The sequence below is a fragment of the Balaenoptera acutorostrata genome, chromosome 12 (assembly GCF_949987535.1).
Source record: "Balaenoptera acutorostrata chromosome 12, mBalAcu1.1, whole genome shotgun sequence".
In the NCBI taxonomy this organism is placed as follows: Eukaryota; Metazoa; Chordata; class Mammalia; order Artiodactyla; family Balaenopteridae; genus Balaenoptera; species Balaenoptera acutorostrata.
In genome coordinates, this window is record NC_080075.1 from 73500757 (window position 1) to 73517605 (window position 16849).

General features: G+C 59.8%; 1 protein-coding gene across 3 annotated transcripts in view; it reads left to right on the forward strand.

Annotated features, from left to right (window-relative positions):
• Positions 1–16849, forward strand: part of OTOF (otoferlin) — an 88147-nt gene that overhangs the window by 68843 nt on the left and 2455 nt on the right. For 2 of the 3 annotated variants that reach the window (XM_057558233.1, XM_057558234.1), the window contains 28 exons: positions 107–293; positions 423–543; positions 1105–1205; positions 1320–1410; positions 1572–1688; positions 1963–2115; positions 2435–2624; positions 2706–2830; positions 3222–3356; positions 4064–4225; positions 4442–4561; positions 5074–5235; positions 5319–5481; positions 6010–6080; positions 7584–7613; positions 8033–8164; positions 9865–9931; positions 10796–10932; positions 11036–11170; positions 11534–11671; positions 11974–12101; positions 12219–12389; positions 13035–13195; positions 13868–14010; positions 14382–14470; positions 15967–16065; positions 16220–16461; positions 16588–16766. In XM_057558233.1, coding sequence (XP_057414216.1) covers positions 107–293; positions 423–543; positions 1105–1205; positions 1320–1410; positions 1572–1688; positions 1963–2115; positions 2435–2624; positions 2706–2830; positions 3222–3356; positions 4064–4225; positions 4442–4561; positions 5074–5235; positions 5319–5481; positions 6010–6080; positions 7584–7613; positions 8033–8164; positions 9865–9931; positions 10796–10932; positions 11036–11170; positions 11534–11671; positions 11974–12101; positions 12219–12389; positions 13035–13195; positions 13868–14010; positions 14382–14470; positions 15967–16065; positions 16220–16461; positions 16588–16766 — 3749 coding nt within the window. Of the gene's footprint in view, positions 1–106; positions 294–422; positions 544–1104; positions 1206–1319; positions 1411–1571; positions 1689–1962; positions 2116–2434; positions 2625–2705; positions 2831–3221; positions 3357–4063; positions 4226–4441; positions 4562–5073; positions 5236–5318; positions 5482–5949; positions 6081–7583; positions 7614–8032; positions 8165–9864; positions 9932–10795; positions 10933–11035; positions 11171–11533; positions 11672–11973; positions 12102–12218; positions 12390–13034; positions 13196–13867; positions 14011–14381; positions 14471–15966; positions 16066–16219; positions 16462–16587; positions 16767–16849 lie in introns of all 3 variants that reach the window. The other variant, XM_057558232.1, reaches the window with a different exon arrangement.

Sequence of the window (16849 nt, forward strand, 5' to 3'; positions counted from 1 at the left end):
TTCCCTGACTCTCCCTCTTCCCTCCCACAGACCCCTGGACTGGAGGGCAGGGTGGGGCCTCGGGGGGAAAAGACTCTAGGCCCTCGGTGCCCCCTTCTGCCTCCAGGCAACTATGGGAACGAAGTCGATGGCCTGTCTCGACCCCAGCGGCCTCGGCCTCGGCCTCGGAAGGAGCCTGGGGACGAGGAGGAAGTGGATCTGATCCAGAAGTCGAGTGATGACGAGACTGACGAGGGTGGGGACCTGCCCTCAGTCTCCTCCAGCCCACCCATGCGGCCCCAGATCACCGACAGGTGAGCCGGCCAGGACAGAGGGTCCTGGGAGCCCTGCCCGCTGCCTCCCATCCTCTCATGGCCTGGCCCCGCCCCACCACCGCCTCCCTGGGCGCCCAGTCCTCAACCTCCCACCTGCTCCCACCCCAGGAACTACTTCCATCTGCCCTACTTGGAGCGCAAGCCCTGCATCTACATCAAGAGCTGGTGGCCGGACCAGCGCCGCCGCCTCTACAATGCCAACATCGTGGACCACATCGCAGACAAGCTGGTCAGGGCCAGGCCACGGCGGGGAGGGGAAAGGCGGAGGGCGTGTGCTTCAGAGGGCCTCGCCCAGCTTGGACAGCTCCCCGGCAACACGCGAGTCCTGTCTGCCCGGCAGCACGCCGTGCAGTTGGGGGAGGAACTGCAGAGTGGCCCCAGTAGAACCTGTGTTCCTGTCCCCGCCCCAGTCCCAGGAGCGGTGGAGAGCCTGAGGGCGGCCCGGAGTGGAGTCTGGGAACCCTGGCCCATCCAGCCCCGGGTTTCCCTGGAGGTGACTGGCCAACCCCTCTGTCTCTGGCCTGCACTCCCCCACCCCCTGCATCTAGCCCTGAGTTCTGTCTGACCCCTGTGGGTCCACCAGGACCACAGACTCATGGCCCAGAGGTGGCTTCTTCCTTCAGGTTCTGAAAACAGAACCTGGAAAATTTGGGTTTCCTTGTGATGGCGAGACAGTCCGGAGATGGCGCTCGTGGGAGGTCCTAGGGCGCTAGCCCCTCCTCCCCCTGATGAACGGGGGAGACATTTGGGGAGGCTGAGGGGGGCTGTGGCTCACACCCCTGGTTCACAGGAAGAAGGCCTGAATGATGTGCAGGAGATGATCAAAACGGAAAAGTCCTACCCTGAGCGCCGACTGCGGGGCGTCCTGGAGGAGCTGAGCTGTGGCTGCTAGTAAGTGGCAGGGCTGCCAGTCGGGGGTCAGAAGTGGGGGGTTTGCAGAGGAGGCATCTGCAGGCCTCCTGCTGGCGGGTGGGCTCTGCTAAGCCCTGCTTCTCCCCCTCCCAGCCGTTTCCTCTCCCTCGCGGACAAGGACCAGGGCCACTGGTCCCGCACCAGGCTGGACCGGGAGCGCCTCAAGTCCTGCATGCGGGAGCTGGTGAGGACGTGGCTGGACCACACCGGGGACGGAGGGAGGGTCTGGAGGTGAAAAGGGAACCCGAGGTGGGGGACATCTGTCTCTGAGGTCACAGCCCCCAGGGCCAGACCCTCCATCATGCGTCATGACCTGAGCCCCACTTACACCCCCGACCCCGGCAGGAGAGCATGGGGCAGCAGGCCAAGACCCTGCGGGCACAGGTGAAGTGGCACACGGTGCGGGACAAGCTGAGGCTGTGCCAGAACTTCCTGCACAAGCTGCGCTTCCTGGCAGACGAGGTGTGCCCCCTGCCAGCCCCAAACCAGAGTGACCCAAGGTGGCGGAAGGGGGGCTGCACAGGAGGGGTTGGGCCAGACCATCCAGGAGGCCCCTCCCATTCAGACAGCCGTTGGGGGACAGGAGAGACCAAGCCTTTCACCCTGTCCCGTGTTCTTCCCGCTGGATCGGTGGGAGGAGAAGGACCCAGCGCCGGGGTCCTTTCCTCTGTGGGTTCAGGCCTGGCCAAGAGGCAGGATCTCTCCCTTACTGGCCACCACCCTGCCCCCACCCCAGCCTCAGCACAGCGTCCCCGACGTCTTCATCTGGATGATGAGCAACAACAAGCGCATCGCCTACGCCCGGGTGCCCTCCAAGGACCTGCTCTTCTCCACCGTGGAGGAGGAGCTGGGCAAGGACTGCGCCAAGGTCAAGACGCTCTTCCTCAAGGTGCCGGAAGGGGAGCAAGATTGGGGGCGGAGGGGCTGGGGTCGGCGCTTTTTCAAGGGGTCAACCTCCCCTTGGAGGGAGCAGTACCCCCACCCCTGGGTCTGGCTGGCCAGAGCTGACGGGGTGCTCAAAGAAGAGCTGGAGAGAATAGGAAAGGGGTGGGGGGTCCCCCCCATGCCCCTCTGCACTGTGTTCCACACCACACAGCCCAGCGGGACGGCTGCGGAGGGCAGGGGCCCCTCTGCCCATAGCCTCCTCCAGCCTCCTGCCCCTTCCTCATGCCATGGGCTCCAGCAGCTGACCCTGCGCCCACCCGCAGCTGCCAGGGAAGCGGGGCTTCGGCTCGGCGGGCTGGACGGTGCAGGCCAAGCTGGAGCTCTACCTGTGGCTGGGCCTCAGCAAGCAGCGCAAGGACTTTCTGTGCGGCCTGCCCTGCGGCTTCGAGGAGGTCAGGGCAGCCCAGGGCCCGGGCCTGCACGCCTTCCCACCCATCAGCCTGCTCTACACCAGTGAGCGAGGACTCCTGGGCCTGGGCGGGAGGGCACTGGCGGGTGGCCTGTTCCCCGAGCCTCAGCCTGCTTCCCCCACAGAGAAGCAGGCCTTCCAGCTCCGCGCCCACATGTACCAGGCGCGCAGCCTCTTTGCCGCCGACAGCAGCGGTCTCTCGGACCCCTTCGCCCGTGTCTTCTTCATCAACCAGAGTCAGTGCACAGAGGTGAGGGCCCCAGGGAGGAGGGCCTGGCTCTGGCTTTGAGAGCACTGGAGGGGGCCTGTGAGCCTCTGGGACCTGGAGAAACAGACCAGCCAGTACCCCAGATCCTTAGAGGAAAGCCTGGCGGATGACTGCAGGCCCAGGCCACACTGGTGAAGGCTTTAATCGTGGTCACATTCCACCCAGAAGACAGGGAAGACACTGGCGGGCGGCTGGGAGAGAGGGTCAGGAGCGGACCTCATATCAGCCTTCATTTTGAGATTCCCAGAAGAGTCAGGGAGCATGGCACTCCTGCTCCCGCGTCTCCTGGAAACCACAGTGACTGGGGGTGACTCCTCTTCAGGTGTTGCCCACCCACCATCACTTACCTGTGCCCCCCCCCCACATGCTGCAGGTGCTGAATGAGACCCTGTGCCCCACCTGGGACCAGATGCTGGTGTTCGACAACCTGGAGCTCTATGGCGAAGCTCATGAGTTGCGGGACGACCCCCCCATCATTGTCATCGAAATCTACGACCAGGACACCATGGTATGGGTGGGCTCTGGCACCAGGGACCACGCCTCCTCCCCCGCACTCCACCTGCGTTAGCGGCCACCTCCACAGCCCACCCGCAGAGCCCCTTGGCCAGGGTGCTTGCCGGGGAAGCTGGGAGTCTGGGCAGCTGACCAGCCCCTCCAGGAGACCCCGGGTGTCTCCTGCCCTGTCACTGCAACCTGACCCCTTCCCGATGCTTTGGGCCTCTGGGGCCTCAGGGAGGAGACAGGCCAGGGCGTCCCACCTCCCAGCAAAGCTCAGACCCAGATGTTCCAGGAAAGCCTGCTGTCCCCAGCCTTCCCCCACTTGAGGGGCCCCCCCGCCCCTGCCCACACCTACCACAGTCAGTAACAGCCTCATAGCTCTCCATGGGAGCTCTGGAGTAAGGGAGTGGGGGATTAGGGTGACCCCTCCAGAGATGGGGAGCCGCTTACTACAAGCCGCCTCAGCTACCGGGGTGCCCCGAGGGAGCTCTGGACTAGGGGTAGGAGCAGCTGTTTCTAGTCCTGAGTCCTGCATCTGCCATTCATTGCCAGCATGGCTTGGAGCTAGCCCGAGACTTGGTTTCCCCCATCTGTAAAATGGGGTGATCACACCTGCAACTACATGGGGCCGTGGTGAGGACTGAATGAGATCCCAGGTGTGAACATGCTTGGTCAGTTCAAGCACCAAGAGGCCACCTTGGCTGTTTGTCGCGTCAGGGCAAAGCCGACTTCATAGGCCGGACCTTTGCCAAGCCCCTGGTGAAGATGGCCGACGAGGCATACTGCCCGCCCCGCTTCCCGCCCCAGCTCGAGTACTACCAGATCTACCGCGGCAACGCCACGGCCGGGGACCTGCTGGCCGCCTTCGAGCTGCTGCAGGTGGGGCTGCTGGAAAGAGGGGGCTGGGCCAGGGGCCTTCCTCCTCTGCGTCCTGCTGTGAGGCCAGTCGGACAGGAAGCTGGGGGTGTGGTTCTTGGGGACCTGGGCTGTTCAGCCTTCCCTGTCTCCCCAGATCACATGCCAAATAACTCATGGGGAGAGAGAGCCCCCTCCCCGGGCTCCCCAGGGTGTGACACTATGTCCCCCATTCCCCAGATTGGACCAGCAGGGAAGGCCGACCTGCCGCCCATCAATGGCCCAGTGGACGTGGACCGAGGTCCCATCATGCCTGTGCCTATGGGCATCCGGCCCGTGCTCAGCAAGTACCGGATAGAGGTGTGTGAGGACTCCATCCAGCCCCTCCCAGCCCTGCCCTGAACAGGCCCTGCTGTGCTCTGCTCCCTGGCCCCTCTCACTCTCTCTCCATGAGGGTCGTATGCATGCATTACACTGTTGGCATCAAACTCCAGGGGTCTTCAGCAACCTCAGGCCACGCTCCGTTTTTCAAATAAGGACACTGAAGGCCCAGGAGGGGAAGTGACTGGCCCAAGGTCACACCCAGGGGCCAGTAGCAGACCCAGGCTCGCGACCATCCGGCGCCTGCCCCTTTTGTGCTGAGTCACACTGCCACGGTCCAGGACCCTTCCCGGCCCTCCCATCGGCCCCCCACACCCACCCTCACCCCACAGCGCCTTCAGGACACCTGCCCCTCCTCGGCTCTCCCAGCCCTGCCCCTCCTGACGCACGGTCCACCCACAGCCCGGTTCTTCCTCAGGTGGCCCTGCCCGCCCGCAGCTGGTGCCCTTGACTGAGGGGCTGTCCTCTCCCCCCCACCTCCCCCCACGCAGGTGCTGTTCTGGGGCCTGCGGGACCTGAAGCGGGTGAACCTGGCCCAGGTGGACCGGCCGCGGGTAGACATCGAGTGCGCGGGGAAGGGAGTGCAGTCGTCCCTGATCCACAATTACAAGAAGAACCCCAATTTCAACACCCTCGTCAAGTGGTTTGAAGTGGTGAGTGTGGGCCGGGACCTGCCTGGGCAGAGCTGGGTGCCTCTGCCCCTTCTCTGAGCTCGGGGTCCCTGCCCCACCCCCAGGACCTCCCGGAGAACGAGCTCCTGCACCCGCCCTTGAACATCCGCGTGGTGGACTGCCGGGCCTTCGGCCGCTACACCCTGGTCGGCTCCCACGCCGTCAGCTCCCTGCGGCGCTTCATCTACCGGCCCCCGGACCGCTCAGCCCCCAGCTGGAACACCTCGGGTACGGCGCTTCTGGGCCCAGGGCAGGGCCTCCAGCTCACAATCCAGCCCACCTGGTTTCCTCCTGGGCCATCCCGAAGTGGGCGGGGGAGGCCAGGAGGGAGGTCCCGCCCTGGGCGCCAAGGAAGGCTGCGCAGGGTGGCCCCCAGCTCTAGCGCCAGAAAGGCCAGAGCCCAGGGGTCCTTAGAGGGCCTGAGGGCAGATGGCTTCCTCAGCCGGTTCCTGGAGAAGACCCAGGCCCTCCCCGTCCCAACCCCCCGATTCCCCCGCCCCCCGGCCTCCACTGTGTCACTCAGCATGGCTCACCCTCCTCTCTGGCTCACCTCCTCCCTCTCCTTATGCCCATCTTTTCTCCATCTCCCCTCGGAAAGCTCTAGAATCAGCTTTAGGCCTCCGGTCCTTCCAGCCAGCCCTGACTCTCACCGTTACTGCTGCTCCTCCTTGTCTGTCTGTCCATCTCTCTGTCCAGGCAGGCTCCTCCAGGGCCGCCGTGTGCTGTACAGTGCGGGCCCCTCTTCTCACCCCACAGGGGAGGTCGTGGTGAACATGGAGCCGGAGGTGCCTGTCAAGAAGCTGGAGACCGTGGTGAAGCTGGATGCGGTAAGGCGCCTGGGGTCAGCCCCACGCTGGCTGGGGACGTGCAACTGCGGGTGGCACTTTCCCAGAGCCGGGCCACCCCGCACACAAGACGACACATTAAGTCACTCCTCCTTTGGCGTGCGATGGGCCAGGGCTAACCCTGACTGCATGTGCACACAGCCCCATCCTATACTGTCCTGGAAGGCGAGACTCTCAATTCTGCATGTGTGTGTGCACATGTGCATGAACACGTGGTACACACGTATGAGAGACAGAGAGAGCAGTAACCGTGTGAAGTAATAGCCTGCAATTATTTTTATTCCAACAAACGTCACCAAAGGCAATGGATTCCTTGTGCAAACACCAGTGCTCTTTCCAGAGGGTCCCCGGCTTTCCCTCCCAGCCATTTACAAACAACTCTCCCTAGGGATGGGTTGGGGCAGGATTTCCAGGTGGAAGTGGCTTATTCCTCCTGGCTTTGGGACTGGGGCTCTTTGTCTGCCAGAGACCTGTCACCTCGGTGTTCGGATGCGGACATGGCGTCAGCAGGGGACGGCGGGATGGAGGCTGGCCTGGAACAGGCCATCCTGAATCCAGACAGGACAGAGGGGCGGGAAGTAGGCTTCCTTCCCAGCACATTCTCTAAGTCCCGTTCCTGACCGCATGTGCTTCACACGGCCCATGGGCGTCTCCTAGCCTCTGAGATCTGAGTCGGGTCTGAAAGGATCCTTCCTTACCTCACCATCCTGGTCCCCAGAGAGTCCCAGCCAGCAGGCTGACTTAGCACAGGGCATGGCTCATGGAAAAGGGGAGGAGTCGAGGCCCGGGGCCTGGCCTGCAGGCCTGGGATGGCACTGCCAGGGGCTCTGGGGCTACACCGGGAGATGCCACATCCCCCTGGGCTCCCAGCTTCCTGAGCTCCTCCCTGAGAAGCCTGTTCCTCCTGGAGGCAGGGGCGGGGTAGGGAAGCCCCCTGGTTTCAGGCCATCAGCGAACCAAGAGAGCGGCACAGACCTGAGCTGCCCCATCGTCCCACAGGCCCTGGACTCTGGTGGGGCCCTTTTCACCAGGTTCCTCTTCAGCTGTGTAATTTTGTGTCCACTTACTTTTTAAGGCACTTGTCCTTCATCCAGCCAACATTACTGACCTCCAGCCTCATGCCGTGTCAGCCTCCCCTCTTGACTCTGACTGCCCACTGCAGTCATCTGGGGAGTTTACAACTCTCCTGGTGCCCAGTACCCCCATTTGGACTCAGTGGAGCCCTGCAACTGATGATTTTTAAAAGCCCCCAGTAATTCTAACGTGCAGCCAAGTTTGCAAACCACCACCCTGGAAGGTCTGAGGACACATCTTCGAGGCAGACCTTCCACAGACCCAGAACTGGTCATGAGAGCACAGTGCTCACGACACAGGGAATATCCCTGCATGAGCGCCCTCTCCTCCACCCTCCCTGGCCAGCCGCTACCTACCACTTCCGGCCCCAGTGGCTAAGTCTGTCCCTGTCTCCTTGGTTCCTTTCTGCAGACTTCTGATGCCGTCATCAAGGTGGACGTGGTGAGTGTGGGGACCAGCCGGGGGGCTCTGGGGAGAGAAGACCCTATACTACATAGGGTATCAGGCCAAGGAAGACAGCATCAGGGACCGAGCCACCCCGTAGCCCCTGATGCCCCGGCCATCTCACCCCTCCAAAGAGGCAGAGGGAGAGAGCTGTTTGGGCTGCAGGGCCCCTGAGAGGCAATCCTGCCTTGGCTGGGGGCTCATGCTGGCTGGTCATGACCCTCTCTGGGCCGTGACATCCATAAAACAAGGCCCTGCCCCTTTGATGTCGGTAGCCCCACAGAGCCTCCTGGAGCCCAGGGCTTTCCTGGAGCAGATGGTCGGAATGAATGGGGGACCCCCGGATTGTTCAGGGCTCCGGGAATGGCCAGGGTGCGGGGATGTATGCAGGACTCTAGACCTAGCCAACCCTGCAGGCTGATGAGGAGAAAGAGAGGAAGAAGAAGAAGAAGAAGGGCAGCTCAGAAGAACCAGAGGAGGAGGAGCCAGATGAGAGCATGCTGGACTGGTGGTCCAAGTACTTTGCCTCCATCGATACCATGAAAGAGGTGAGGCCTCGGCCTGGGCAGGGGGCCAAGGAGGGACTGGGCTGGGAGAGGGGACCCCAGCTCCACATCAGACCCTCCTATCCAGCTTCTTCCCCACCCACACCAGAGCTGGCTCCCCCACTCCATCGACGTGAGCTTGTGGCAGGCTGTCTCACAGCCTCGAAGTTCTAACTCACCCTTTTCCAGGATGGAGGTCCAGTCTACCTTCCCTGCCTTGGTTTTCTCTAGTCCTCATTCATTTCTTCCACAAATATCTCTTGAGTATATATGATGAGTCAGACACCAACCTAGGGGCTACAGGAGCCAAAAGATAAGATTGGCTACCTACCCTGAGTATTTACTGGACATACGAAATGGACACGTAAGCAGATACACTACCATGTGATAACAAAGGCAATTCAGTGCCTGGGGGCATCAGGAAAGGCTTCACAGAGGAGGTGACCTTTGAGGAAGAGGAGAAATATGCGCTCAGAGGCCAAAGGGAACAACAACTTCTCAGTAGTATTTGCACAACTACTATTATTTTACATAATAATACACAGCTGTTTTATTTTACATGCCTCCATCACTGTGGCTGTGAAATGTTCTTCCCCTATTGTGTGCACACGGGTTCTGTCTGCTGAGCCAGACTGCAAGTTCCAGAAGGCTCATGTCTCCTCTTCCTCGTTTGTCTCTCTCCACACTGCCAGCCTAGCTCAGGGCACTTCTTGACTGACCGACTGACCAGGATGAACGTGTGCCCATGGTTGTGTTTCCTCAACCAAGCTGATCCAGCCACATTCTCTCCCCAGGCCCTTTCTATGACCCGAGTTGTGTGTGATGTTTACCATCCATGTTAGAGCACAGGTTAAACTGCTGTAGCAAGTTAGATTGATGTGAACAAGAAGAAGGTTGGTATGGTGATTCAGTGGGGTCAGGGACCAAGACCCTGCCATCTTATTACTGGCATCTGTGTGGTTAGAGATGGCTTGCCATCACGTCCTAATACTAGTCCACGGGAAGGGTAAAGAGAAGAAGGGGACACATACTCCTTTCCTTTTAAGGGCCCAGCCTAGAAGCTGCACATATCGCTTCAGCTCACGCTGGCTAGAATCTAGTCCCATAGCCACACTTAGCTGCAAGGGGGGCTGGGAAATGTAATCTTTAGCTAGGTAGCTGTGTGCCAAAAACTTTTAGAGAGCAGGAGAGCAGATAACTGGGGGACACCTAGTAGTATCTTCTCCCACCAACACCTCCTGAATTCAAGTTGGCCAGGCTGGAGCTCCAAGAGGCTGCCCATTGTCTCCTCAAGTCTATTCCTGTAATTTGCACAGGCTGCCAACAGATGGCGGTGACACCTTGGGTGAAACCTGATGATTTAGTGTACAGTGTGTACTGACTGAAGAAAATAAGGCACATTTTCTTATTCAGTTATACTTTTCTACATTAAAATGATAATACCACTAAGAAGCAACATTAAAGAGCACATATTTTTCAATCATACACAATTAAAGAATCATAACCCCTAAGTACAGTTAAGTCACATTGTACACATCATAAACTTTTTTTTAACCCACTTAAGCACATCATGGGTTTGAAACCCAATGGAAAAGAGTTTCTGCCTCTAAGCATTTAAGACTGGTCTAAGACCACAGCGTGGGTTCAACAAACCCCTCCCTAGGAAACCCACCTTCCCTCCTCCTCACCTCATCTTTTGGCAGCAACTTCGACAGCAAGAGGCCTCAGGAACTGATTTGGAGGAGAAGGAGGAGATGGACAACACTGAGGGTGAGCCCTGGAGCCCTGGATCTCTGCCTCTCCCTCCCGGCCCCCTGGATGGGTGGCTCCCCTGCTTGTCACACCAGCTGCTTCTCTTTCCCCTTCCCATGGGCCCTCCCAGCTGCAGCAGCCGACAGCAGATATCACCAGGCATCCCTGGGCACCAGAGAGCAGGCTGAGACCCTTAGCTAGAGTGGCTTTTACTCTGACCAGTTCAGTGGCCACAGTGAGGGACAGACATTTAGAGTCACAGAACATCAGAGCTGGAAGGGATCTCAGAGCTCACCCCATTCAGCATTTTCCAGACCTTTTCCATGGAACACTATTAATGGGTCTTCTGAAGGGAAAAGAGGGTTCTGGGGTCAAATGGGTTAAACAGGTCCCTTGGTGCAGGACTTTTCAGTGCCTTTAATATACAAATGCTATTATAAATCTCTAGAAGGAAGACATAATAAAATATTTCCCCAGCTTATTTTACATATATATATATATATATATCTTTTCTTTCAAAGCATTCCAAGAACACCTACACCTAGTGTTCCATTGAATGCTGTTTGGGAAATGCTGATACAGAACAATCCTCTTAATGTTAAAGACAAGTAGACTGAGGCCAGAGAGTACAGTGAGCTGGCACCAGACCCAAGCTCCTTCCAGGCCCCTCTCTGTCAAAGGGCACACAACAGTCTCTGCACATTCCTGGCATACTGGTGCCCTGCTCCCACGTGAGGCGGGCATGCCAGGGAGCATTGTCTGCATTTTCTACAGATGAGCACACAGAGACCTGCAAGTTAAATTAGCAAAGCGACAGAGCTGGGTCTCCAACCCAGGCCTTCCTGCCAGATCATTTCTGCCTCCTTGTCTGTTTCTGGCCAGGCCTGAAGGGGCCGATGAAGGGCAAGGAGAAGGCAAGGGCTGCAAAGGAGGAGAGGAAGAAGAGAACCCAGAGCCCAGGCCCAGGCCAAGGGTCTGAGGCCCCTGAGAAGAAGAAACCCAAGATTGATGAACTCAAGGTGAGGGTCTGGGAGCAGACCTAGCCAGAAGGTAGGGTCACACCGGGGGCAAGACAGAGGCCAGTGGACCGGCCTCGCCCCCTGACAGCCCGGCCTGGCTCAGGTGTACCCCAAGGAGCTGGAGTCAGAGTTCGACAGCTTCGAGGACTGGCTGCACACGTTCAACCTGCTTCGGGGCAAGACGGGGGACGACGAGGATGGCGCGACCGAGGAGGAGCGCATCGTGGGCCGCTTCAAGGTCAGGCAGGGAGCACAAGTGGGCCCTAAGTCCTGAGCCCCCCCACCAGCTCTTCTCCCCACCCCAAGCCCGGGGCTGACAGCCAGGTGGAACTGTCAGCCAACCCGGTTGATAAAGTATGAAAATACTTCCATGCTGATTGATAAAGATCATCTGCCCTAAACCCACTTCCCCACTCCACCCCCCTCAGAGTTGCCCCCCAACTCCGGCCACTCCCTGCAGAATCCCTGACTCTCCGTACCCCAGCAACTAAAGGGTTAAGGCCCCACCGCAGCAGGGTGCAGACCCTCAGTGCTATTTTGAATGCCACTCCTGCCTGTGCCATGGGAACCTGCACCCTGACCCACGCTTGCCTCGCCCCAGGGCTCCCTCTGCGTGTACAAAGTGCCACTCCCAGAGGACGTGTCCCGGGAAGCCGGCTATGACCCCACCTATGGCATGTTCCAGGGCATCCCCAGCAATGACCCCATCAACGTGCTGGTCCGGGTCTACGTGGTCCGGGTGAGAGTCCCCTCACATCCTTTCCCCAGGCTCCCAGTCCTCCTGCCCAGGAAGGGCTGAAGCAGCTACAGACTGACAGCCCCCAACTGGAAGACACCAGGGAGGTCAGCTGGTCTAGTGCCATCCTTTATAGAGGAGGAAGCCAAGGCCCAGAGAGGGTCAGGGACTTGCCCAGGGTCACACAGCAAGTCTCTGGTCCGTGCTCCTGCCCCTCACTGTCATGAGACCATCAGGGAGAGGGGTAGGGACACTGGAAGATGAAGGTGCCCAGACCCTGCTCAGGAGCACCCCTCCCATCCCAGGCCACGGACCTGCACCCCGCAGACATCAATGGCAAAGCCGACCCCTACATCGCCATCCGGCTAGGCAAGACTGACATCCGTGACAAGGAGAACTACATCTCCAAGCAGCTCAACCCCGTCTTTGGGAAGTAAGGCCTCCTGGTGTCCCACTTCCACCCTGCCCCGACTTCCCCAGAGCAGACCACCTCCTACTCCACCCTACCCCAGCCCAACCCTCAACCCTTCTCCCAACCCTGTCCCACAAGGTCCTTTGACATTGAGGCCTCCTTCCCCATGGAATCCTTGCTGACGGTAGCTGTATACGACTGGGATCTGGTAGGCACCGATGACCTCATTGGGGAAACCAAGATCGACCTGGAGAACCGCTTCTACAGCAAGCACCGCGCCACCTGTGGCATCGCCCAGACCTACTCCACGTGCGTGGGGCGGGGCGGGGCAGGGCACACCTACTGCACCTTGACTCCAAAAACAAGATGCAGACCGTGGGATTCGGGAAGGTGGACATATTATGGTTTCTGTCCCAGCCAGGCCTCCACCCCGACAGGTTCTGGGCTCAGCCTTCAGGGGCCAGGACTACAGATTGCAAGACAGGGAGAGAGACAGGGGATTCCAGGACAGAGGAAGCAGGATGAGGAGAGAAAAGCGGGCTGGGAGGAGAGGCAGAAGTGCACTAGGAAGAGTGCGCTGAGGATCTGGCCGCCCTGTGCCACTGCCAGGCTGCGTGACCCTGGGCAAGCCCCTTAGCCTCTTGTGTTATCAGTTTCCTCAGGGAGTCTTTGAAGTTCCGTTGGAGTGGACACAGTGGGGGCATGGTGCGGGCTGCCCTGGGGGAGACTGGATACTCATCCCTGGGACACTGAGCACGTGGGCCGGAGCCCAGGGCAGGAGGGATCGGCCTGCAGCAGCCCTGGTGTGTCAGCTGATCCTGGAGCGCAGGGCAGGGCTCACTTGCTGACACGGAGCAACGGCCAACCTAAGAAAACTGGCCAGGACCATCTACCACCTGGGGATGGTCCAGCCACACCCTGAGCCCCACCCAGCCCATGTGTCTCCTCCGACAGACACGGCTACAATATCTGGCGGGACCCCATGAAGCCCAGCCAGATCCTGACCCGCCTCTGCAAGGAGGGCAAAGTGGACGGCCCCCACTTTGGGCCCCCTGGGAGAGTGAAGGTGTCCAACCGCGTCTTCACAGGGCCCTCCGAGATCGAGGACGAGAACGGTAACAGGATGCTGGACAAAGCTACGGGGGTGTCAGAGGCCAAGGAAGGACCCACACTTCCCTGTGGTGGGACCACCCATCCGCTCATCACCCCAGTGCCCCCCTCCTGTCTGCCCAGCCTCCGCCCTTTCTCCCCATCCCACACAGCGCTTGCCCATTTGTCCCCTTCACTCTCTCCCCCAGCATCCCTGTAGGGTAGGGAGGTTCTCCTCATTCTGCAGATGAGGAAACCAAGACCCAAAGGGTTTCAGTGACTTGCCCAAGGCCACTCAGTTCTTACAAGGCAGAGTGAGGGCATAGACCCAGGTCGGTCTGGCTCTCCCCACACTTTTGCCCCCCTGGCACTTCCCAGAGAATCAGCAGGTATCTCTGCCAGGAAACCAGTGCCAACCATCTTCAGGGTGCTGGGACAGGATGTGGGTTTTTCTCTTCCCTGACCTCATAGCCCAGAATTCTCTGGTCAAGTTCTCCCAAGCAGAGGAAACCCAAGGACACAGACTTTGCTGGGCCCATGAGGCAGCTGAGAGCTTGGGCAATCCACGTCTCCCTCTGTGCCTCAGTTTCCCAACAGTAAACTGGAGATGGGTCTTCTTTGTGCCCCTGAGTCCCTGGCCCAGCACAGGTCTCTTGTTCTGCTGAGCTCGTGTGTGAGCTCTCCACTGGTACCCACAGGGCAGAGGAAGCCCACGGAAGAGCACGTGGCACTGTTGGCCCTGAGGTACTGGGAGGACATCCCCCGCGTGGGCTGCCGCCTGGTGCCGGAACACGTGGAGACGCGGCCACTGCTCAACCCTGACAAGCCGGGCATCGAGCAGGTGACTGGCCTGGCCGGGATCTGAGGTTCTTTGGTATTTGGGATCAGGGAGTCCCAACCTGGGTCCGTAAAAACAGATCCTCATGCTATTCACTGCGTTCCCCTCATACGCACACACCATGGCCCTTTGCCATAACTTCCAGGGTTCGAGTCTTAACTTTGTGTGAGAATTACATCAGCTCAGATGGAGACCTAGGGTATCTCCCTCAGAAGCTGCCACTGGCTATTGGTGACGTCATAGGAACTGCTGGCATCCAAGGATGAAAACTGATGAAATGGGTCCTGACAGAACAAAGGTTGGGAGGGAGAGGAGAGCTGGCCTTGCTGGGCAGAGGGAGGAGTCCGTGAGACCTGCCACACCTCCCTCCTCAGGGCCGCCTGGAGCTGTGGGTGGACATGTTTCCCATGGACATGCCGGCCCCCGGGACGCCTCTGGACATCTCCCCCCGGAAGCCCAAGAAGTGAGCTGCTCAGGCCCAGCACCCCTCCCTCCCTGCTCCCCAAAGACATCCTTCCTGTAGGAGGCTCCGGGCCCAGGTCTCCCTAGTCAGTCCCGTGTGGCCTTGTTGGGGGAACAGAGCAACCCATCAGGAGGGCTGTGGGGCCTGCCCTGGCCGGGTCCCCTTTGCTGCAGCAGGGGCCACACCTCCGTGGCGAAGTCAGCGAGGGCCATGAGTTCACACCGGCACGCTCCGGCAGACTTTGTCCTCACAGACCCACTCCTCCACATGCGTGCACACACACAGCGTCCCCGTGGGTTCCCACACACACACACACAAGACACAGAAGCCCTGAGAGCCTGCTCTGCTCCCCGACAGTCCCCACTCCAGGCTGTTATTCAGCTCTACCAAGTTTTATTTAAAGCATCTGCTGATGAGATGCACAGGGCGAGTGCCCAGAAGAGGCGGGAGGGTGGGAGAGTGGGGAGTACTGGGTCAGGAGCTACGCCACCTGTCTCTCCTAGTTGACACTGGCCAGGTCACTTTGCCTGCCTGGTCCTCAGTTTTCCCATCTGTAAAGTGGCTGCAGTCACTGCCAGCACTGGCCTCAGCGCCTGCAATCAGGGCCAAGTGCGTAGGCCTATGAAGTTGCACAGGACCCCACGCTTATTTCAAGATGGCAGTCTTAAAATTCTTAATGATTTTTAACAAAGGGCCCACATTTCCATTTTGCACTGGACCCCGCAAATTATACAGCCCATTCTAGCTGGCATAGTCTCCAGGTGGGACCCTGAGTCTGCTGTTCCAGAGCCTGCCACCAGGGGACACCCCAACCCGTTATGTCTCCAGGACTTGCAGTCCAGGACAGAACTCCAAGAGCCACAATCCAGTCAATTTTTAGTAGCTGACTCAACCTCACTCCTAAAGGTTGAGAGGTAACTACCTCATTTATCATGACAATTACACTTCAAGGGGAAAATCCCCTTTGGGGACAAGGATGTAAAGGAAATCAGATTCCATGGTGGTCCACAGCCAGCTGCTGGGCTTAAGTGTGAACTTTTATTAGAGCTGGAGTGGAGCTTCCGGCCCCTGGAGATGGGGGATCTTGCTCTTGACTCTCCAAGCCTCGCTTCAGCCACGCCCGCACCCCCCTGCACCCCCCACGCCCTCCCCTGCAGCCTGGGCAGCCTCTCCGAGGCCTGAGTCCGCCTCCCTGCCCAAAGTGTGCTCTGGGTCCTGGCATTCCAGCCCAACTGGCTCTCCCCCAACCCGGCTCTCCTCATAAGAGCCATGCTGGCTGGGAGACCCTCTTCTCTCAGCCGGGTGCCCCCATGTCTCCCCATCCCCTCAGCTTCTCCCCACATCTGCTCCCTCAGCCCCAGCCTGACCCAGGCCCCATGCCCACCCCAAGTCCCCAGGACTTGTCCCGGTCGTCTCATCTCCAGCCCCATCCTAGCCCCAAGACCCTGGAGAAACCACCCCCCGCAGGCTGCTAATCAGCCCCTCCCCCTGCCCAGGTACGAGCTACGGGTCATCGTGTGGAACACAGATGAAGTGGTCCTGGAGGATGATGACTTTTTCACTGGGGAGAAGTCCAGTGACATTTTCGTGCGGGGGTGGGTGAGAGGTTCCCCGGCTGGGAGGGGGCTGAGCTGGGTGAGCCCACCTTCCTGCGAGGCAGGAGAGGAGGGAGAGGACAGGGGGGCTGTGGGTGGAGAGAGCCCCCCCAGGTGTGGCCACAAGTCTGGAGCAGGCGACGATGCTCCACAGGTGGCTGAAGGGCCAGCAGGAGGACAAGCAGGACACGGACGTCCACTACCACTCCCTCACGGGCGAGGGCAACTTCAACTGGCGCTACCTGTTCCCCTTCGACTACCTGGCTGCCGAGGAAAAGATTGTCATCTCCAAGAAGGAGTCCATGTTCTCCTGGGACGAGACTGAATACAAAATCCCCGCGCGGCTCACCCTGCAGATCTGGGACGCCGACCACTTCTCCGCCGACGACTTCCTGGGTGCAAGGCTGGGACCAGAGCAGAGCGGGCGGGGGAGGGGGAGGCAGGGGCAGGGTGAGCCCGGCCCAGGTTTGGGGGTGCGGTCAATAGTACCGGATGTCAGAGCTGACTCTGAGGTCGCCACAGGGGCCATCGAGCTGGACCTGAACCGGTTCCCGCGGGGCGCGAAGACGGCCAAGCAGTGCAGCATGGAGATGGCCACGGGGGAGCTGGACGTGCCCCTGGTTTCCATCTTCAAGCAGAAGCGTGTCAAAGGCTGGTGGCCCCTCCTGGCCCGCAATGAGAATGATGAGTTTGAGCTCACGGTGGGCACCACTACTGCTGGGCAGGGGGCAGGGCTGGGCCAGGCCAGGGCGCTGGGGGCCTGGCACCTAACCCGGGCACCGGG